The sequence below is a fragment of the Myzus persicae genome, unplaced genomic scaffold (genome assembly GCF_001856785.1).
Source record: "Myzus persicae strain clone G006 unplaced genomic scaffold, MPER_G0061.0, whole genome shotgun sequence".
Lineage (NCBI taxonomy): Eukaryota > Metazoa > Arthropoda > Insecta > Hemiptera > Aphididae > Myzus > Myzus persicae.
Genome location: NW_019104182.1, coordinates 48,746 through 73,127, shown reverse-complemented (window position 1 = coordinate 73,127; position 24,382 = coordinate 48,746). Strand labels below are relative to the sequence as shown.

At 28.1% G+C, this 24,382-nt stretch overlaps 3 protein-coding genes across 7 annotated transcripts; 2 read left to right on the top strand and 1 right to left on the bottom strand.

Moving 5' to 3' along the window:
* Window positions 1–1,662: 1,662 nt before the first annotated feature.
* Window positions 1,663–5,305, top strand: LOC111039698. Its single transcript, XM_022323293.1, has 2 exons — window positions 1,663–1,819; window positions 4,160–5,305. Exons 1-2 carry the CDS (start codon window positions 1,783–1,785, stop codon window positions 4,405–4,407), a joined length of 285 nt encoding a protein of 94 aa, XP_022178985.1. The 5' UTR covers window positions 1,663–1,782; the 3' UTR covers window positions 4,408–5,305.
* Window positions 4,575–23,991, bottom strand: LOC111039696 (Bardet-Biedl syndrome 2 protein homolog). Of its 5 annotated transcripts, none has more exons than XM_022323287.1 (14): window positions 23,792–23,987; window positions 23,550–23,672; window positions 22,896–23,081; window positions 12,101–12,289; window positions 10,445–10,627; window positions 10,020–10,242; window positions 9,740–9,882; window positions 9,245–9,292; window positions 8,975–9,160; window positions 5,923–6,081; window positions 5,635–5,856; window positions 5,380–5,546; window positions 5,171–5,319; window positions 4,575–4,713 (listed from the first exon to the last, which is right to left on the bottom strand). In XM_022323287.1, the coding sequence occupies exons 1-14, from the start codon at window positions 23,834–23,836 to the stop codon at window positions 4,613–4,615; spliced, it is 2,124 nt and encodes a 707-aa protein (XP_022178979.1). In that variant the 5' UTR covers window positions 23,837–23,987; the 3' UTR covers window positions 4,575–4,612. The 5 variants fall into 5 exon arrangements, with proteins under 5 accessions (XP_022178979.1, XP_022178980.1, XP_022178981.1 ...); XM_022323288.1 differs by having other exon boundaries at window positions 23,550–23,639; window positions 23,792–23,986; XM_022323289.1 differs by having other exon boundaries at window positions 23,550–23,602; window positions 23,792–23,986.
* Window positions 18,086–22,393, top strand: LOC111039697 (uridine 5'-monophosphate synthase-like). Its single transcript, XM_022323292.1, has 7 exons — window positions 18,086–18,467; window positions 19,281–19,550; window positions 19,761–19,883; window positions 20,185–20,287; window positions 21,082–21,367; window positions 21,433–21,650; window positions 21,880–22,393. The coding sequence occupies exons 1-7, from the start codon at window positions 18,327–18,329 to the stop codon at window positions 22,173–22,175; spliced, it is 1,437 nt and encodes a 478-aa protein (XP_022178984.1). The 5' UTR covers window positions 18,086–18,326; the 3' UTR covers window positions 22,176–22,393.
* Window positions 23,992–24,382: the final 391 nt, after the last annotated feature.

Sequence of the window (24,382 nt, the reverse complement as noted above, 5' to 3'; positions counted from 1 at the left end):
TGGGCCCTATACAAAATGTCCAATAAAACACAACCCATTACAAGCGATACGAGTGTCCCATATGGATATGAGTATATGCGATTTTAGATTCCGAGCGGAGCGATGAATGTATTGATTTTACTATGATGTACGTTTTTATATATTTTTTTTTTTTGATGTCTGTCATCATGATTCCTTGCAGTAAAAGTGCTTCGATTTTCTTAAATAGCACCATTTCTGGTAGGAAAGTGAATCTAGTTGGTATATTTGGGAGGTCAAAATATAAAATTCCAAATAGTTTTCAAAAGCAACAAGAAAAGCAAAGGAAAAACGTGAATTTTTAAGCAAAACCATTTTTCGGAAAAACCTATTTTGGTTTTTAGTGTAACACTAATAAAAATGACCGTAGATACATGGAATGTTCACTGAATATTTGTGTGAGCGTTTTATACACCATGACATTTTCAAAATATTTTAATTTATGTTAAACTATTTATAGTCTTATAGACATATTAAATTGTCGATTATTATTTGTTTTTTAAGTCAATAAAAAATGTTTGCGAGCGTTTAAACTTAGAATTTTGATTGACCTATAGCCTATATAGAATTGTGCACATTAAAGCCCGTGCTTATTTCATACTATGAGAAATTTTTGTACATGACCAATAACATATTCAATAATACAATGTACACAAACATATTACACACATAGTACAAGACATAGTGTACGATTATAATTAGATAATTCACTTGATATAAAGATTATTATATTTTTACATAGGCAATAGAAAAACAAAGTATAAAATCGTAAATCCATGAAATATGATAAATGTATAGATAAAAAAAATGATAAATATGCCAACATGTCTCAAAAATCTGAAATTAGTAGGTACTTAAACGAATAAAAAAAACCAACATTTTAAATTTCGATTCTTTGTGACCTATGCGGGTAAATTATGATAAAAAGTAAAATATTCGTCAAATGTACAACAATTTGCAAATTTTTTTATAATTAATTCATATGAAATTCTAATAGATCAAGTTTGAGAATTCAATTCAAGGTTCTTCAAAAAAATTTCTCTCGGCATTTGATTGTTTTTAAAATAAAGATGTAGCCATAATTTTTTGTACAAATCAAAATGTCGCTGAAGTTACGATTTAGATAAAATTAGATATTTAGCCAGCAAAAATAATTTTAGTTATATTGTTGCAATAAAAAATTGTTTAATTAAATAGGGACTTGAAACTTATGAGTTTTGATTATTGCGTATAGTTTTATTTAATTAATAATGACTGTATCACCTAAATTACCTACTAATATTAATATTACTAAATATCCTCAGACTTCAGAGAGATAAAGACTGAACAGTGAAACACCTCTCCGGTTAGAATCGTTTTACTTAAATAATGATTTATCGTTGAATTCGAATTTAACACGTCTCCATTAGATGTGATCCATTACAGTGATCTACTCGGCAAATACTTAAATATAACGATTAATGATAAAGTACAAGTACAATAATACATTATACATGATATAGAGAAGGGATATTATTGCAGTGTTTCCGGTTTTGCAGTTATCAACAAGTTTTTGGTGCAGTGTGCCTTTATAAGTAATTTTCCAGCATCCCTTTAGTTACTATGGTAACCCTGGATGGCTGGATATGTAATAAAAATCAATAACATATAGGTACGTACTTACAATATATCTAACCTGTGTTGAGAACATACTACATACCTTACCTAAATAGTATCTGCTTAAAGTTTTTATAAAATATATTTATTTGTTTTTTATAAAACAAAATGTCAAAAACGACATCATTGGACATCGACGGAATGAGTGAGTTATGAACATTTTTCTTTCATAAAATAAAATACTATACGTTTGACTCAATTTGATAGATGCTTTAATAGGTATCTAAGAAAAGGATACTAAATAATAATAAAATTAATAATTTTGAGTGTTTTCACGAAATGGATAAAAAAAATAGTTAAAGGTACAGGATGATTCACCAAGTATGGTCACTCCATTTTCTTCAATAATGCGAATAATAAAATTCGAAATCTGATTTTTTGGAATTTTTAAATACATTTAATGATAATATTTTTCAATTTTTTAATTATTTTGTACTATTTAAGAAGTGTCTAGTAAAGAGTGGATGTACAAACTTCTGGTTTTAATATAAAAACCCTCCTTTTTTACTGTAAATTATTTAGCACGTATTAAATCTGACATTTTTGTAGTTTCAAATTCAAAATTTGAACATGTGTTTTTGAGTTATTAAACTTTCTGTGCTATGAATTATAGGTTCATGGTGATGGGTTTGGACGATTTTGAGGCTATAGCGAATTGAACAAATTAGTAGGTAGTTACTAATTTATAATTATATGGTTAATAATTAATTCATCAATATTTATAATTTTTAAAAATGGTGCATGTTACTAAGTATAATAAATACTAGATCCAATATTACATATATTTTATATTTTTGTAAGACCATTTTTAGGAATACCATCCTTAGAATAGATAATTTCATAACTGAAAAAACTTTGAATTTCAAATTAGGTACGTAAAAATAGTCAAAAAAATGGTTCATCAGATAATTTAAGCTAAATTTTATGGTTGTCATTTTAAAGTCAGAAGTTTGTAAAACCACAGTACAATATCGTCATTAATCATATTTAAAAAATCATGATTTGAATAAATTCATTATTAAAGAAAATATAATAGGAGGGAGCGTGCTTGGTAAATACAAGGTATATATTTATACCATAATCACATATTATATTATAAGTACACTATGAAGACAGTATGAATACAAGTCAAACGATAACGGATAAAATAATTTAATTGAAGTATAAAATTATATTATATACATGTGAATGTACCAATTACCTATACTTCTATATTCATTCGCATGTGTATTATGTTATTGCCATTTTAGAGGATATAATAAATATACAAATAACGTAAAATAAAAAAATATTTACTATATAGCTTTTTAGTGCTACATTTTTGACTTTAGAGTAGGTACATTAATATATTCTACATGTATTGTTTGAGCTATCAACTATGACCTAGATAGGTGCTTATTAATTTATATATATTACTATTTATACTTTATACCTATTACCTACCTGTCCTACCTGTACAATTAATGTTTAATAATCAAATATTCCGAACACGTATATAAAATATAAATGTTAATATATTAATAAATAATAATATATGTAGATTAATGAGACATATAATATATTATTACGTATAAATGTATAGAAAAAAATATATAGTATAAATTAATTTACACAAAAAAGTTGTACTTCAAATATATCACATTATTCATAAGGACATAAAATATATACTATTTTATGTCCTGATAAATGGAATGTAGTATTTATAGACAATGGTTTTAAGTGGGGTTTTAGTTTATTATAAATTCATACCTAAGACATAACAAATAAAGACGATGTTACAAAAATAATATTTTTGACTATGAATCAATAAAAATAATTATGGACATAATAATGGTAAATTGGTAAATAGTAATACTATGCTTAACTAGATAATATAAGATATTCTTACGTGGTCCTAACTCGTGACTATAGAACAGGTTGTCCATCTCTGATACGATATATCACTCGTGACAGATAAATACCAAACGGGGAAATACGAGACTACTTTTATGTTAAATTTGACAACTTATAGTTATAGAGACCATAGGTAGTAGGTACAATTTAATGTATAAATTGTTCTCAGTAATTCAAAAATGTAAAACTGTATTGTCTGTATCGTATTCATACACGAACATTATTTGAAGTCGATATTGTAATAATTGTATTAATACCAATTGACGTTAAGGATCGTACACAAAAATACGATACCTATATTAAGAGCTCCCCTGCAACTACAACAATTTTTGGCATCTATATCACGCATGCAATGTTTTTTTTTTTTTATTAGGAACTTTGTAGTACAATTAGTTTAATGCATGCAATGTTATAAAGTAGTAAATTGTGACGCAGTTAGATTATCAATATTTTTCGGCATTTGAAGTACTAATAGTAATTAGCTCTTAATTGATAAGTTGTGATTATCGAAATTTGTAAATAGGTTCTGTCGTTCTATGCTTATAGTCTATAATCTATAGAGCACAGATGTAAATATTATTTTTGTTCTCAGGCGCTGAAGAGAAAATCGAACAAATTAAAATGATGCGAGATTTGATTCGTCTCAAAGAGAAGACAGGGGATGGATGTAGCTCTGCGTTTCAAAAGATCGGGAAGAAAAAAAACCTTATCAGCGACACAGTAATGTCTGCTGTATTTGTAACTAGTTTCGTTTTGATTGTGGCAATGGCATTGTATTCGTTTCGAACTTTATATCTTGCCATACAGAAAAAATTTCCTTCCCAGCACACAGAATTGTAATAACGGACACAGCGAAATGAAACATTTTCTATTATTTTAACTTTGACATTTACATTAACATTGTATTATGTAGGTACTATAGATAGTTTTAAATTTTAACATAGTCAATACAGATTATCCTATTAAAAAATATATACAATAATTAGAAAAAATATTGTATTGTATTGTACATGTCTTAGAAACTAGTTTTTAATTAAATTAACACTTATTTATTTCCAGTTTCAATTAATTTTTTTAAAATCGTCATATTTTCTGAAGCCACCGCTTGTCGATAAGAAGTTATTGTATCTGTTCTGTTATTATTTACTAAAATAACAAAATTACATTGTATTAATTATAACTTCTAATTTGACTTATTATTATAATATATGACATAATTATGACAGTATTATATAGACTCTACTAAATAGAAATTACCAACTATTTAGGTATATGTTAATAGACTAGGTAAAGATAAACTTAAATAACAATTCATAAGTATGAAGAAATCTAATATTGTATAAATTGATTTTATAATTTTATATTGATTGGATTCTCATTTTTCGTAAACTCGATTTTCAAAAAGATAAAATTATAACGAAACCCAAAAAACTGAGCGTTAGTAAAACATTTGAATAATAGGTAGTCTATAAATATACCTGTAAGGCTGCATGTACTTACTTATACTTGTTTACCTATCTTTATTTATAGTTATAGCTTAATATATATTGTTATTACTAATATTAATATCTATGTACTTTTTTTTATATAAATTACGACCAACCTCTAAGACGAGAAGCATTCTGTATAATATTATTTATTTTCTTCAGTGTAACTAATAATTGTTCATGGTTTTCACATGTAACTTGATGGTTTTGAATCATTTGTTTATCAATATGAAATATATCGTTTAAACATTTTTCCATGTTTGACCTTAATAAAAATCTCAAGCAATTTAAGTAATATGTTGAACAAAATAACTATCTTTCTTACGTGTCATCTAAAAGCCGAAAGTCTTCTGCTTGAACAATGAGATTTTTCAACAAAGCTGAACTATCGGCTATGGAAGCATTTAATTTAACTGCGTTCTGCTGGAGAGTCTTAACACTTTGTATACTTTCCCATAAATCATCAAGAACTTTGGGAAATTCTGCTAGGGACTATACATAAAAACAATCAATAAGTATTACTCATTAAATACCTATTCCTACTGTAAGATTAATAAACTCACTAATACACGTAACTCACATCAATTTGATCGAGGTTAAGATATGATGCTAGCGTCTGTACAATATCGGCTGTAAAGTTTATGTTCAATGAATATATCAACATCACCTCTTTTTCAAATGTTACACAAGTAAGAGAAGAATCTCTCAACGACTTAATTGCTATTTTCCAAAAGTCTTGACCATTGGTTTTAACAGGAGTTTTTTGGGGCACAATAAAATTTAGACTTAACCATAGATCCAGCTAATAAAAATAAATTAAAATTATTTGAATAATACAAACAAAATGTATAAATATATTATATCTTACTCTTTGAACCCTTTCAACTAAACGAAATTTGACAAAACTTTTGGGAACATCTTCATTTTCCGGATAAGAAACTAATAAATACATTGAAAATTTTGGTAACTGTCGGGTAAGTTCAAAAACATGAAATTGATCATTATCCACACTTGATCCAACAAAAGCCTAAACAAATTTAAATATTACTTTCGTTTACAAATTTGCTTAAATTTATTTTAAAAATTATTAGATATTAATACTTTTTAGGGTATTCAAAAAGTTGTTTTTAGTGGTTTGGGCCTATAATATATAAGTATATACTAAATAGCAACAATATTACAAATAAATATTATTAACTATCTTTATATATATAATTCTACTGTACGTGTGTTTGTTACTGAACTCCTAAACGGTTGGACCGAATTGAATGATTTTTTTTGCTCAAACATGGATTTTAAGATTAACGAAGGAAATATTTGTTTACATACGGTTGCTATTGGTTATAAGTGAAATATTAATATATTTACTATCTAGTAAAAATTGGTATTTTTTTATTTTTATTAGTTGCCTGCAGTGGTTCATCGGGCAGATCAGGTATAAGCATGCATACAATTGAATTTTCGCACATAGCTTACCAAGGTGGCTGAGTTCACTTATAACCGCTCATCGACGTATCCGCAATAAAAATAAAAATAAAACATATTATTTATATAAAGACTCATACTCATCAAGCGGGGTCCGCAATCCACAGCAGGTAGGCATAATATATACTGCTCTAAAGTATGTTATATTTGGTTTTGAATTACAAGAAAATAACGAAATTGATTTCTTCAAAAATTGGTGTTGAGTAAATATTCTGGTTTTTTTATTTGTTTTTTGTTTTCCCCGATTATTACGAACACGAAATGGAATTGTCCACTTTGGACCACTTTCGTTACAAGCCTATCTTACTATAATTTACGTCAAGTTTCTAATGATATTCTATGATGTACAGTAATAATATAGTTATATACATACAACATACGATTAGATTATGTGTTTCTGATAGTCAATATTGAAAATATTTTTAGTTATGTTTTTAGTGCAGTTCGTTTTAAACTTATCAACGTGCATTATAGTTTTAAAATTTCAAGTTTAAATCTAAACCACTTGAAATGTTTTATAATTACCACCTAAAATATGTGATGAACGACGTATACATATTCAACGAATCATATATAGGTGGGTTCATATTTTTTTATCGAAAATAAAGGTGAACTATTATGTTTAATTTGCCAAAAAACTATTTTATTTGTAGGAGAGTATATTAAACATCACTAAAATGAACCATGAAATAAAATTGAATAGTCTCACTGAAGATTTTAGACAAATAAAAATAAATAACTAAAAACGTTCATTAAATAATTAACAAAATAATTTTAAATTACAACATGATCAAAATGAATTAAGTACCTAGACGTTGTACGTACTAGTTAGAAGTTGCCGAAAAGGTTGACAAGTGTAGTCGCCCATTTACTGACTCTGGATTTACGAGTATGAAAAAAATGTATGTTAGCTATTGTAGATGAAATATATGCTGTGAGAAAAAAAACAATTTGAAGGAAAATTTGTACCTCAGCTAGAACGATAGAAAAGTTTAAAACAAATTTCATTTTAAAACTGAAAGAAAAAATGTCTACTTTCGATTGTTCTTCTATAGCAATAAGTGAAAGTATTGATACTTGTGGCATTTTTCAGTTGTAAGGCGATTGCAAAAGGATAGTTTTTAAGGAGTCAAAAGGGCTTGATTCTTAATCTGGCCTTTTTAACTGATGTATCAACTTTATTTAATGAATTGAATACGGCATAGTTTTAGAGCCTGTAATTATAACGATACTATAATGTAAAATATTATTGAATATTATTATCACTTACTAGTTATAATATACTATACTTTAGGCTTTAGCTAGCTGATCCCACGCACTTCGTTGACCGTTAAAAATGCCATCTCTATATAAGAGACTTTATGGTGATAATGCAATCAGTATTATTATTATTATTATTATACAATTTACACGTGTAATATTAAAAAATATTTTGTGTGAGTCACCCTTTACACCTAGGGGTATAAAAAATAGCTTACATCACTCTCTGGGATATACTTAATACATACAACATTTCATGAAAATTGATCCAGCCGTTTTGGAGGAGCTTAGTAATAAACAGTTAGCATATTGTGACACGAGATTTTTATATAATAGATGATCTAAAGAAACGGAATAAGTACTTTATCTATAATAGCTACATATACACATATACATATACATATCAATATGGCTAATTCCTATTATTTATAGTTTCGGAATCTAAGCTATACGTAATTTATATTTTCTAAATAACCACCAACATTGTAATCGTAACATAGGTTGGTAACTATGTACCAATAGCGTATACGAACATTATTCATACAAATGGTTAATAGTAATATACTAATATCTAAGGGGTAGCGGCTATGAACTAAATGCTTTAAAAATCCTTAAAATTTCAAAAAAGTCAGTATACACGTTTCCAAATTGAATAATAAAAAAAAATTATTAATTGATTAATTTAATTTTACCCAGTTCAAACTCTGTGTTAAAGAAGCTATATGTCTTCCAGCTAACTAAATATAATGTAATAATTTCTACACATAGGTATTCGCTTCAGACGATAGCCAAGGTAATATAAAAATTATGCCTATACCAATCCATAATACCTATATGTGTAAATGTTAAAAAAAATAATATGAAATTATTATTATTATTTCATTAACAAAGTAATCATATATAAATATATTCAGAAATTCCTATATAAAATTGTGGAAATTGTGTCCTGCTTTTTCTTTTTTTGTGGGGAAGAAGCGTATTTATAGCTGATTTATGTGGCTTAGCCATCCGATCTCACCCAAATTTTCTCAAATTATGGCTAAAAATAGTGCCATCTATATCAATAAGTACATTTTAATTATGGGGTTTTATTAAAAAATAAATATTAAATGCACAAGATACAGACATACAGTTTTTTTCCTTACGTAATGCAAATTTATTAGACTAATACTTACTCGAATATGAATGTCCAGAAGTATATCTTTCGGAGGTAATAAAGTGATTTTCAATTCAGATGAAACACACTCTTTATCTGGATGTACGACATGTGTTTCATCTTCAAAAATACCTTCGGAAAACACTGTGACTGCTTTTAAAATCATTGAATTGTTAGTTGATAATGTAAGTAATACACATGGTTCCTATACAAACGAATATCTAGTGAATAATGAAATTATATTGATCACAAAACTATTAGTAAATATCAAAAATCAAAATAAACATACGATAGTTTCTTCCGAAACTGATACTTCAGTGATAAGCCGCGTGTCTCCCTAAACAACAATATATATCACAATGAAAAAAATGCATTGTAGATTACATGCGTATTGGCACATCGTAATTTTAAATGGTAATAAGAAATTTTCCTTTCAACAGTTTTTAAAGAAAGATAATTTTTCTTCCCGTGTTAAATTTAAAATTATTCAGATTTTTTATCGTGTCTAACCTAATAGGTATGGAAAAGGAATATTTTTGGAATATTTTTTAGAAATGTATTTTTATTTGTCAAAATTAAGTCAGGCAATATGACAAATTGGTCTGAAAAAGTATCAAATATATTATCATCACATTGATCTGGGAACAAAACTATGTTAATTAATTTAAATTTTAAATTCCTACCTATAATATCTACATAATATATTATAATACATGCACTATAGTACTATATACCATAATATTAAAAAATATATAGTAATAAAGTGATAAGAAAAAAAACCTACTGGAATACCCTGGCCTTCATTAGAGGCCTTAGTGTAGTTATTTAATTCCGACATCAGTATCTGTCTCTTTTGCAAAAGATCGTGAATAACATTTGTTTGAACACCAGATTCTACTTTTAAACTTGTACTATCGTATCCTCGGACTAGAAAATCATGTTAATTACATTAATTATAACAACTAATAACAATAAAAATAATGACTTGCATATTTATTATTTTATGAGAAAATAAATTTGCAATATTATAGTATACATTAATTGTTAAGTGTTAACATTCTTACCTTCGCCAGCGATCGAAACTACGATCATTTGACATTTTCCGGCTCTTACATAATCTCCAACAACTACACCAGCAATGCTATTCGATAACACATCTCTAAAAATTACTTCTCCAGTTATAGAGTTGCGTGCATCTACTTTTCCATTTGACCATCCAGTAATTAATTCTTCTTTTCCATCTCCATCTAAATCATATTTTTCGAGGAAATTCACTGAACTTTTTGACTAAAATTTATTATGATTTTAAAAAAAAACCATTTCAAAAATACAATTAATTTTTAAATAAAACGTCTATAGTTTTTATTATAATATATTATTCAATATTAGTAAATCAAATATAATAATAAAAATAAATAAATGTAAATCCTTATGTCTATGGAAAAATACATACAAACTGATATAAGTACTAATTATTATTCATTTTTACCTTGACTCTCCAAACACGTCGAAATTTATCGTATACACCAACAGTTCCATTATCTAATGCATATGCAAATCTTCCAGTAGAAAAACTAATCAATGAACAAATGGATGAAGTTTCAGATATTTCATCTACAATTATGTCATCTTTAAATTCCCTGATTTCATAATCTTCAGAACCTACGAGTAACTGAAATATAAAAATTTATTTTTTTTTTTAAAGTACCTACTACAGTCTACAAGTAAGAAATTACAATTAAATTATGATACATAGGTTATGTTCACCATAAAATGATGAAAATGTAATCATGATCAATGCTCATCCCGTAGTAAAAATTTTTTTTTTTATTGTATGTATTGTAATGTATTATATAGTATATAGTATACAGTATATACATAGGCGCAAATTGACTAAATTTTTTGGGGGGACTCAAGCTCCCCTCCCCATAGGCTATAATATAAGAAAAATTATAGTACTAATTACTAGATTTTTAACTGTAGGGACTTGACCGAAATTAGGGGGGTCAAGTCCTCTCAAGCCCCCTCCTCTATTTGCACCGATGAGTATATACTATTATATCCAATTATATGTCCTTTTTCACCTAACGTTAAAGCCGTTAAATGTGACGCTAATGAGTAATTTCTTTCTCTTGTAATATTTTACATTATACTCTTATCAGTGCTAAGTAAAGAGCCTCATCATGAGTATAGCAGTCCATTTTTTATTTTATATACGTTATTGGTATAGATCATGTATGACTTACGATTTATAAATAAGAAGTTATACCTATTTCAAAAAGGCCCCTATCTATTCGGGACAATAAGTACAATGCACATAGAAATATAGAATTGTGGTAAAATAAATATCACCGGATTTTAAAAAATACAAATTAAGTTTTAAATTTAAATTCATGGTTTTAACTAAGCCCGAGTTACGTATTGCAATAAGAGAGACATAGGAGTGTTCGAACTTGCCGCCGTTATTAATAAAATGCATCTCAGAATTTAAGAGAACGTTATACCCGCATGTGTTGTCTCCGTCTTACAAGTGCTTAACATACTAAATTGTACACTCGGAAGATCACGTTTAGCTCTGTCAATTTAAAAATTAGAGTAAATTGACCTCTTATTAAAGTTAAAGATAAGAATATTGTGGAGGGCTTCTCATGGGCTTTTTATTTTATTTTTTAATTTTAAAAAGAGTTAAGAGTATTTTGAAATTGAAAAATTGTTTGTACAACTTAAAATACTCATAACTCTCTTTAAAATTAAAATATAATAAAAAGCCCAAGAGAAGCCCTCCATAATAATCTTGCCTTTAATTTTAATAAGAGGTCAATGCACTCTAATTTTGAAGCTATAACAGCTAAACGTGATCTACTGAACGTAAAAATTGTATATGCTACGCTCTTGTAAGTAACAATACATGCGGGTACAAAACGTTCTCTTTACAAACTCATATACGTCGGTAATCTCCCGTATTCTTATTAGCCACTATGTAAACATATTATATAATAATGATTTTATAAAAAGAAACATTCAAGCATAGGTGTACATTATAGTAGTACAATATTACATTAGTAATATTGTGTTTTGTGATTGTTTAGATATTTGATCAATATGTTAGTATAAGATAAAAATAGATATAATTAATAATATTAACCTCATTAGAACCATCCAGGTCTATATCCATGACAATAATAGATCTGACATTGTCACCAGTTACTGTCCATAATATTTCATTACCTTTGCAATCAAATGCTTGAATCGAGCAATTGCCGCCGATAATAATTGCTGGATCTTTCATAGAATTGAGTTTGCCGATAGCAATTGCTGCAACACCATCAGGTATCTGAAAAACGATTACTTTAAATAGTGATTGGTATAAATAATAATAATCGTACACCAAATGAAAATTATAATGAATAATAACTATAATTAAATAAATAGTTAAGTTTGTAATTTTTTTGTTTTGTATCCGTCAACATCTTTTGGAGCAATAAACTAGATCTATAGTTGATACTAAAATACTGGTAAAAATTAAAAAATATCGCTGTAGTTTTAAAAATAGTTTGGCAGAAGTAATAAAATAAATATAATTAGGGAGAAACATGAATTTCTTATTAATTTTAGACAAAATTTCTTATTTTGTTATAATTCATTAAAATACGAATAATCATATTTTAATAACTATTATTATACTAGAATTTTCCAAAACATAGTAAAATGTTCATAATTTTTCTTTTCTCCTGAGTCATTTATAAACTACTTAAAATGATTTTGTTTCTACAAATGCAGAAAAAAATTTAGGTTGTCAAAAAGCTTGACAATCGACTGGGGTCACCATAGGCGGAGATTTTGTGAAATATTAAGGGGGGCTCAAATATTTGATGAAAAACAAACCCGGGGGGCATTGCCCCCACACCCCCAACAAACTTATTTTTACATTAGATCACTCATAAATAATTGTTATTATAACAACTTAAATAGTTACAAACATAAAAAAAGAATAATTAATAAACGATTTAAATTTTAAATTTAAATATTTCAAACATATTTGAACTAAATTATTTATTAAAAATCTAAATCACAATCTCAAAAGAAATGTATTCCCAAGAACATCAAACAATAAGTAAAATATAATTTAGTATAAAATGGTCAATACGGTTAACGATTCATTCAATCGCGATAAACTTTACGATAGGTTTAATGCAGCTATAGCGATAGTCCTATAATAGCTATATATCGCTTCTCGAGATTTATCAAAAATTAGGAAAAGAAATAATATTTTTCCCATCTAAAATAGAATGGTATAATATGTTATTCAATATAGATGGCCAATTGGTACAAAATATGTACAATATTAGGTATATAAACACAATATGATATTATTGTGAATTGTGACTTAATTGTTCGGTATGTTACCGTAAATAATAAATTGGTAAATAGTGTGTATGTAATGTACTAGGTACACTTTTATAATTGTGGATATAAGAATATAAAATAATGAAAAAAGTTCTGCAAACTGTACAAAATGACGGTATTGTTTGTTTAATATTCTTAGGGGGTCTTTAACTTCAAATCATTTATTTTGGGGGGACTAAGCCCCCGTAAGCCCCCCCCCCCGATCTCCGCCTATGGGGGTCACTAAAGGAAAACTACCTAACTTTTCAAATTTGAACAAGCAAGGTTACGGGGCATACGTAAACTGCGCCCAAATGACCTTTTTTTTTGTAAGCTGCGCCCGAATTTTTATCCATATTAAAAAGGTATAATGTAAACTGCGCCCAAATTTCTATCTATGTTAAAAGGTACTTACAAATTCAGCTGCGCGCCGTTTGTAAAATATATTAAACTTTTGAATTATTAAAGTCACTATGATTGTGTACTTTTGCAATTATATCACAGAAATTATAGTGTTGTCTAAAAATACCAACACGTTATCGAATAGTTATTGCAGTAATACGGTATCTACTGATGGATCAATCACTACATCCGGCATGGGGCTACTTAGTACATATCGTATTCAGTTTAATCAGTGAAGTCACGATGGCTGAACAATTCGTTTCGCAGCGCGAAAAAAGCTTGAAAATAATTGAAAAATTTAAATTTCGGAAAACTAATCGGCCTCTGAGTTCGGGTGAGGATAAGTGGCGATGTACAGTTAAAACTTGCACAGCATTTTTAAAAACGGTAGGTGATGACGAAATAATCACTGAACAAAATTTAAACCATAACCATAAATCTTTAAGTGATCAAAACCTCCAAAAACAATTCGTGACTGGTATTGTAAAACGCAAGGCAACTGAAGATATATGTACCAAACCAAGTAAAATATTTTGTAACGCTATTAAAAATTTGCCACTAACGGAACATTTGCAAGTAAGTGATGTACGTAATATAAAAAGAAATATATATAATGCTAGAAGAAAGACATTGCCTCCATTCCCTAAATCAATCGAAGAAGTTCAATTAATTCTTGACGAACGCGGTGTTCAAACAAATAGAGATGAGTTATTTTTATTAATAAACAACAAGGAGTTGAAATATGTTGTTTTCAGTTGCATTTCTAATTTAAAAGCTCTTGCGTTATCAAAATGGTTGTACATGGATGGTACGTTTTCATACTGCCCTAAATACTTTACACAAATGTTTACAATACATGGTTTTATCAACGGTTATTATATACCACTCGTTATATGTTTACTCTCCGATAAAAGTACAATATCATACACTAATTGCTTAAAATCTATTTGTGAATATAGTTTCCAAAACAATATAACTATTTCACCATCCGATGTTGTAATAGATTTCGAGAAAGCTATTCATTTTGCATGTAAAACTGTTTGGCCTCAGATAACGATACATGGATGTCGATTTCATTTAATACAGTCCTGGAATAGATGTATCCAACAAAATGGTTTGAGTAATGACTATAAAGATAAAAACAGCGATATTAGAAGGTGGTTAGTGAAATGCTATGGTTTACCATTTCTAAGCCCAGGAAGTGTATCAGAGTATTTTGTAAATTATTTAATGGAATCAAAGCCTGACGACGAGAGAGTAACTCGATTTGCAGATTATTTGGTAGATGTATATATAAGTGAAGAAGCTCAGTATTCACCTGAAATATGGGCTCAAGCATCAGCAGAGCCAACTTTAACCACTAATGCATGCGAGTCATTTTATTCTCACTTTAATTCTAGCTTTTTCACTACTCATCCAAATATTTTCATGTTCTTAGAAAAGTTAAATGAAGTTCAAATAGAAACATATATTAAACTAAATAGTATAAATGTACCCTTTAAATACCAAAATTCTAAGACAAAAAATAAACGAAAAACGTTACAACATTTAATTAATAAATATAATAGTGGTCAAACTCCAATTGATGAATATGTATCAACAATATGTTTTTTTTGTCCTAATATTGTACTTTTTAAGATTATATATTTTTTAATTTTTAATTTTATTCTCAAACTCCAATTGATGAATATGTATCAACAATATGTTTTTTTTGTCCTAATTGTACTTTTTAAGATTATATATTTTTTAATTTTTAATTTTATTCTATTAATTATTGATGCTATATAATGGATGTAATGAATTAAATATATTAAAGATTGTAATTTTAGACAAGCAATTCTGTAATTTTGTTTAATTTGGCAAAAATATAGCTATTCAATTTTTAAAAGTTTAGCCGGGCGCAGTTTACATATTATGTAACATATGTCACCTTTTTACATTTGATAAAACTCGAGCGCAGTTTACATATCACCTTTTTACACACGATAAGAACTCGGGCGCAGTTTACATGTATGATTTCGTGTTTACCTGTACGTTGGGCGCAGTTTACAATCGCCGAGGTTACGAGAAGTCCTCGGCAGCTCGACTTTTTTGAATGGATTTGTTTCCAGGTTATGATATCTGTTGTTTATTCGAAATTGGTCTCAAAACTGTTCATTATAAATTATACCCCTTAGTTACTAAAGCTTAGTATAACATAGACACTATTATAAATAGGTATTAAACAATAAACAAGCAATACAATTGAGCGCTGTGCGCGCATGCGTATAAATAAAACAAAAGTGTAAAACACCGATAATAACTTAAAAACTTATGATTTCCGCCTATTTATTTTTGCATCATCATTTTTAATTCGTTGAAATACATAGGTTACCCCAAAAAATTATAATAATTCGGGTGGGCGCTAAACTACATTTAGATTCCCAGATTCCCAGATTCCCAGTAATAATTGGCTGCTTACGCCGTCATGGTGAAAAAAATATTTTTGTTTTTCCATTGGTTTAAATTCCATGTGACTTTGTGATTTAGTTTTTATTAGATCCATAATACTAACATACTAATAAGGGATAACCAATAACCATCACGATTTAAAATAGTACTATCTTAAATCGTGGGGATAACCGAAGTGGTTTAATGGTTTTGATTGTTTTTTGGTAACTATTTCATTTTTTAAAAACATAAAATTGATGGTATTTTACATTAAAAATAATTGTTATACCTAAAAAATTAAGGGGTGCTCAATTAGAAATTGGAGATTCCAAAGTCCCTTTTGCATTCCTCCCCCTGGTTGCACCAATGCAGTCATGTATTCGTGTGACATCACTTTTTTTAATTTGCGATTGCAGCTATGCCTATGCGCTTGTAAAGGATGAACTGCTGAAGAATGTTTGTGGGGCGACAATGCGCGCGATCGGCCGGTCGAGAATATTCTCGAGGTGACACGGCTCGGTAGTGGCTCCCGCATTAGGTACTGAGCGAGAATATTCGAGAATAATATATAATAATAATATTATTAGACATATTATGTAAAAACAGTATAATATATTCTTTGTTACACTTACAGTTAGTAATAATATATTATTATTTATGCTCACTGTGTCATATAATCGTGAACATTCTCGCGCTTACCAGTTACCACAGACTTATACTATTATATCTAATATGTATATTGCATAATACCTATGATCTACCTATATAAGCTCGAGTAGAGTACTAGAGTGGGATTTATCAAGCTTAGTCCATAGTTAGATGTACAGTATAAATATATATAGGTATATTAATCCGAGAAACTTAATTTCCACTGATAAACTAATATATTAAAATTGTTTTGTCATGTAAAGGATACGATTGTGCATGCGTTAAGGTGTAACAGTAAACAGGTCTTTTGTTACCTGAAATGACTTAAATTTGTATGTACAGAATATTACACTTATTTAAAATATTTAAAATTGTAAATGTTGTATTTTTCAGGGAAGTCCTGTTAGACCTAAAACGCATAATTTAAATGTATGTTTAGAAATTCAAGCATTTGAAACTCTGTTAACCATATAGTTTTGTCATTGTTTCATCATTTTTATAGGTTGGCAGAGTGAAAAACTCTGTTTTAATTTTATTGATCAGGTATTTTAAATGACTTCAACTATCGCCGCTGTTTATCTTGTAATATTCTCATGAAAATCTATGTGTTACACCACGTTTTTTTTAGCAAATAAAGCAAAAAGCAAATAAATAGGATATTCAGTTAAGTACCTCAAAAAATTACACCTCATAAGGATTGAATTCTTCCTAAAAATTTCAGAGTGACCAGGTCATTCCAAAAAATAGCCTCGTTAGTAGGTAAGTGACTGGCTTTGAAACCCACTCTTTTTTATTGGAATTTTTTTTAATTCCCTACGAAAATATAGTGGAACAACGCCATCTATGAAGAAAATATTCATGCATCTTGCAGTACATTTCGGATTGATGGGATAACGGCTTTTTGTTGCGTCCTTTAGTAGTTAACTTCTTTCGGCTTTTGCCTTTCAGTAAAAAACTGAAAATGTGGTTTCCCCTTTTGGTCACTTTTTAACACAGTTTGTGAGCTATGATTAACGATGTTCGATAGATATTTATTTCATTTTGAAATACTTACAAAATAGACGGTACAATTGTAATTAAAAGTCTCTAAGAACTTACGAGTTCTTAAGTGTTATAGGTGTTTACATACATTTAAAATAAAAATATCCTACTATTAGGTCATGTATTGTGCATTTGTGCATATTGTTTTTTGATATTATATAATTGAAAATTTCGTGAAGCTACCGATGTATAAAATCGGCGCGTACCTTTGATAATGTTATCTAAATCTAAAGCCTTAAATGTCAAGGTCTCGTAAGGTATAAATGTGAAGTGTGACTATCTACCTTATGCTATTTGTTTTTTAATCGTTGAACCTGTTTTTTTTCTGCAATCATTATCCAATGGCGTGTGTTTGACGCTTGTGGTCTATTGCATGTGCAGTGTAATCCGTAGTTCGTGCAACACGTGTTTGAATTTTTCATTTGAACATTTTTCTCATTAAAACTGATTTTTAAATTTTAAATATGGCTGTTGATCGTCGTTCTATAATTATTAATCTCTATGACATAAATGCATTGAAATTTGGCACATTTCAATTAAAATCAGGTGAATTATCCAAGTATTATTTGGATTTAAGAGTGATTGTATCGTACCCAAAAATACTAGTAAGTTGTAATGATTTTTATTTAAGACCACGCTATCCACGTATGTTGTGTTATTGACACATGTCTAACAAAAAATACATTTCATACAGCAGTAACCAATTGTCTTGTTTTTAGCTTTAATATTTGAGTAAAATGACCTAAGTATTATCAAATTTAAAAGTAAGAACATTGCCTGTCTTTGTATCTTGGTATTTATGGCATTTCTAATTTTTAGTGAGTTATAACTGTACTTACTAATGAGTTGTATACAAGTACCTATACAAAATATTGAAATTTAAAAATGCTAATAGGTCGCTCAGGCATACAGAGAAAAGATCTGGGGGGGGGGGGGCACAGTTTTTTGTTAAAGTTAAATTACAATATTGGAATCATTGTCTAACATGACCTAAGTTAGTAATATCTCAGTGTGGGCACCCCAGAACGATACGTATAATAATATATTATCAGACATACATGTAATTTGAAATATAGTAATATCCGGATCTGTAGAATTATTAAAAAAATTTGGGAAATAATATGTTGGGGGGCCTGGGCCTATAGGTCCCCTCCCTGGATCCGTCCCTGAGTTAAAAATTAAAATATTGCAAAACTCCAGAACATCTGAACATATTCTTACTTTTAGGTTTGTTAGGTAATTGGTCATTTCGCTCTGATATTAAAACTAACAACAAAAAATTAGTTCTGTTATAGGCGATTTAGTATGTTACACATTTGTAACACGGAGACAATACATGCAGATGTACCGTGTTAAAGACTTCTTATACTAATAGCCAGTAGATACCTCCTAAGTAAATTTTTTCATCATTTTTCTAGAAACAAGTTTGTACTCTCGTGTCAACCACCATTCTCCAAGATGATGCTAACTCTAAAAATCAAGTGCGTTTATGTGGTGTACCTTACACAGCTTTACCTATAGCTACTGTAGTATCTATAGATACAAATTTACCAATGTTAATTCGCAGAAAAGAACAGAAAACATATGGCACAAAAAAACTGATTGATGGTGAATATTCTTGTGGTGATGATGTAATTGTCATTGAAGATGTTATTACAAGTGGTGCTAGTATTTTAGAAACTGTAATTGTGAGTATTATACTTGCTAGTTGAAACGTTTTAATACGTCTTTAAACTCTTAACATTATGTTTTATTTATTATAAATTGGAAAATAATATTCAATGAAATTAAAATGTTAATTATTTGTTATTATTTTATATTTATATGATACGATAGTTTAAAATGTGATTTAATATTTGATACTTAATAAACTAAAATACCTATATGTATTGTTTTAGGATTTGGAGAAAAGCAATTTAAATGTATCAAATGTTATTGTTTTAGTAGATAGGCAACAAGGAGGCATGCAACGTTTAAGTGAGAGAGGACTAAAGATCAAAAGTTTATTCAACATTACCGAAGTAAATTTTAAATCAAATTTATATTTTATGTATATTAATTCATAATTAATTCATGCTATGATACATTTTGATTACAGATAAGAACCACAGAATGGGTGAATTTGACCTATTCTGTGATATTACTCTCAAATCTAATTAATAAAGTTAAAGAGCTTAAATGAAATCAAATAAATAAAAATATATCTTTAAAATTGTGTGATAGTTTAAGTTAGATTTAAGTTTAACCAAATTGATTTAAATAATTTTTGTTATAAATTCATAAAGTTAATTAAAAACCTAATAACTTTTAACTTATTTTTAGATTGTAACAATACTTAAGGAAGCAGGAAAATTAAGTGATGATGTATATGAAAGTGTTATAGATTATGTTATAAATAATCAAATTCAACCTACAAAAGAATGTGGTAATAATTTAATCAATACTTGGATTTCGGCACCGGTTTAATATGTTATCTACAAATATTTAGACTTGGGAAACCTGAATTTTTCTTAGGTTATTTATAATACATGTAATGAGGTAATAAATGATCATAGATTTTAATAGTACTGTCGTCATTCTACATGTCAGTAACCAGCTTATAATACATGGAAAAAATAAAGCCGTATTTACGGTAGTTATATAATTTTTACTTTATGAAGTTCCGTCGACTTAATTTTGACATCAACATTAATATGATATGGAAGACAAAAAATAGTTACTGAATAATATATTATAATTATAATGAACTTAATATTAAAATGGTCAAACATATTATTTTTTTTTTTATTTTACTTGTAGTATATATTTTATTATGTAGATAGCATACTAAACTAATGTCCAATAATTTAAACATTTAGTAATGATTTTTTTTTCATTAATCAATCATAATAAATTCTAACAAATTTAGAAACTATTTATTGTTTTGTTAAATATTTTTAAAACCTTTTTTCTTTACCTGTTATACCTAGGGTTGACAGTTTTTTTGTTTGGTGTACTGGTAACTACTCAAATATCGTTTGAGCCTTATACCATAATACCGAAGCAATAGTATATAGTGTGTCGTCATTTATGGCTTTATAGGTATACTGATTCTAGTACCGTAATACCGATATTTGATTTCAGTACCACCAACCCTAGTTATACCACTGGTATTTCTAATTGTGAGCTTATTTTATAGTTATTAATTAATTAACACTATTATTTTATTTTATTTTTTAGAAAAATCATTGAGAACAAAACTGGGGTTTAAAGAAAGAGCTAAATTATTAGAAACTTCTAAAATAGCTCAGAAAATCTTTAACATAAGTTTAGAAAAGAAAAGTAACTTATGTGTTGCACTTGATGTTGATACTGCTGATAAACTTTTAGATATTGCTGAAAAAGTAGCACCACATATTTGTATTTTAAAAACTCATATTGACGCCATTAATGGTGTCACGGATGCTACTATTAATGATTTACAACTCTTAGCCAAACAGTACAATTTCCTTATAATGGAAGATAGGTAATTAAAATGATAGTTATACATTAAACACATTATTAATATTTAATTAATTTCTATGGTTACAGAAAAATGGCAGACATTGGTAATACCGTTAAATTGCAATACAAAAAAATAGTTCATTGGGCAGATCTAGTAACCATACATAGTGTTTCTGGTGGAATGATGTTAAAAGGCATTCAAGAAGTGATTAATGAAAACTCAGACTCATTAGATAGCCGGGGTGTGTTTATTGTTGCAGAATTAAGTTGCAATGGAAATTTAATATCAGAACAATATATCAAAGGTAAGTTAGTATTAGGGCCTGTTAGAAGAAACTACTAAGAACATTTCAGTGATGTGTATCTGCCCATAAATATATTATTTGTATATGATATAAAACAAATTTACCAGTAATAAATTATTTTTGGGCTACTCAAAAACAGGAATATTGGTGGAACATTCTAACAGGCCCTGGTTATTAAAGACAATTTTGTACTTTGAATTTTAAATTGTTCACCAATAAATATTTATAGAGACTGTGAAGATAGCTGAAGAATATAAAGATATTGTGGCTGGTCTAGTGTGCCAGTCGCATGATGTTGTTCCATCACCAAGCCTACTTCAACTTACACCTGGTGTTAATATTAAAAATGCTAAAGATAATCTTGGTCAACAATATCAAAGTCCTAGTGATATTATTTTAACCAAAGGAGCTGATATTGCAGTAGTTGGTAGAGGAATTTATCAAGATGACAATCCTGCTGAAGCGGCTAAAGTATACAAAGAATCGTTGTGGAATACTTATTTGGAACGTGTATCGAATTCTTGATTACGCTATAATAATAAATATGCCAACCATAGATACCATTAATTTTTGGTTTATTTTTCATAAATGTATACAGCTATTTTTGCTACCCATATTTTTACTATTCTATTCTATGTATTAATTTGTATTGTTCAATAACTTCATTGTTAGCTACTAAATGTTGATGATAACTATTAATATGCAAATGTTTGTTCATTGAATACATAATAATATTTTACAAATTGTATTTTTTCAGAACTTTATATATTTTATATTTAAAATTCATGAAGTAATAAATATTATTTATTATTTAATCCAATTTATTTTTATTTTTTTACTATTTGGAAATGATACAAACAAGAAAGTTAGCAACCCACAATTTCTGATAATTAAGGTACACAGTTCCACAATTGTCTTTTTAAAATTGAGTATATAAATATTATATTTTTAAATGAGCCATAACTTTCATTATTATTATACTGTGATACCAATAGTGGTGAGACAGTTTTAACTTATTTGCTTATTGCAAATACACAAAAACTACTTATAATCTTGTATGCTATTAATATTTCTGCTCTGTATTTTTGCAGTCCACGTTAGTTAGGAGTAATGAATTGTTTTGTCATATTCACATATATGAAGCATAAGGAATTTGTACTTATTGAAAATTTTTTTATATATTACACGTGCATCAAATATTTTAATTGCATCAAAATAATTACAGTTTCTTAAATTTTTACTTACCTCTTTAAAGAATAAATCACTGTTGAGATCTACATTATAGGCCAATACACTGCCAACTGTTCCTACAACAAGTATATCTTTTTCATCGTTTGGAATGGCTTTCCCTGCTAGTAAAGCTGTAATTTTCTGATTGATATTCAAATAAGATATGTCCTTCTCTGGCCTGTGTGGACTATGTATTAAAATCTATAACAAAATAAATGTATTAATTTGTTACTTTTTATTATTATAAATTATTTCAAAATATATATGATTTAACATAACCTAAGTATTCAATTTGAAATATTATTATAGTTATACACTGTCTATATAAGGTGCAGTAGTTTAAATGTTTAATATTTAATTTGTATTGGAATTATATAAATGATGTCAATGAATATAATATTTTATCCAAACCTAACCTTCGAACCAGAGAACATGGGAAAAAATAATATAGGTTAGGTTAGTCAATCAACCCCAATGGTGGCAGTAAAATATTAATTAACATTAAATTGATAAAATTTAAAATTTAATCTCATAACCTGTATTTATACTCTAATACATAATATAGTCATCAGAAGTATCATACTTATAAAATGCAAAAACTTTGATTTCACCCTGGATGTATATTTATTAATGAATTTTATAAAAATATAAATTATATTTCACTCTTACCTTATTTTCAGATGTTGCAGCAGTCAAACAGTGATGTGATCCATCATATTTACCTATTGTAACCAAATGTGGTATTATGCTATGTCTTAACTGTAATGAAAATAAAGGAATAGCCATTTTACACTAAAATAAAATAGCATTCAATTTTAAATGTTTAGTATAAATATTAATTACAATAATATTGTGTTTGATTGTACATAAAAATCTATACAATATCTTATACTTTTGGTTTGTATATATACCTGCATAATACTGGAAACCATAGTAACTGTACATAGTGAATACATAGGTAGTGATTAATTAGTAGGTATGTATCTACTGTCTACTACTACCTACTTAGAACATACTACCATTGAGTATAGAATATATTCTATTGTATATAAGTAACTAGAGTTAGGTAGGTACTAATATTAATAATATACATACTGTATATTCATATCAGTGCTGTTGTCAGGGGGGTACTGGAGGAAAATGTTTGGGGGGGGGGGGGTTCTGGGTAAGTATTAGGTATAGGCCCACTGATCCTAGGATTTATAACGTTTGATGACGACTACCCTATTCCGTACGGACACTGCGCCACTGCGGTTAAATAATTCGATTAAATTTTATTTTGTTGTAATTTATCATTATCGTTTGGTTGGTGCCAAATTGGTTCCCGAACCTCATCCCCACTTACCGAATTGGTTCTGGTTTGAAAACGGGGGTTTTACGAAAGTTGCCTAATTGGTTCCCGTTTAATTACCCACTTACCCAATAGGCACATATTTTTCTTTCTCAATTTTAGGCTTAGAACTGTCACTTATATAGTAGACTTAGTTAAAAATGTGCGATTG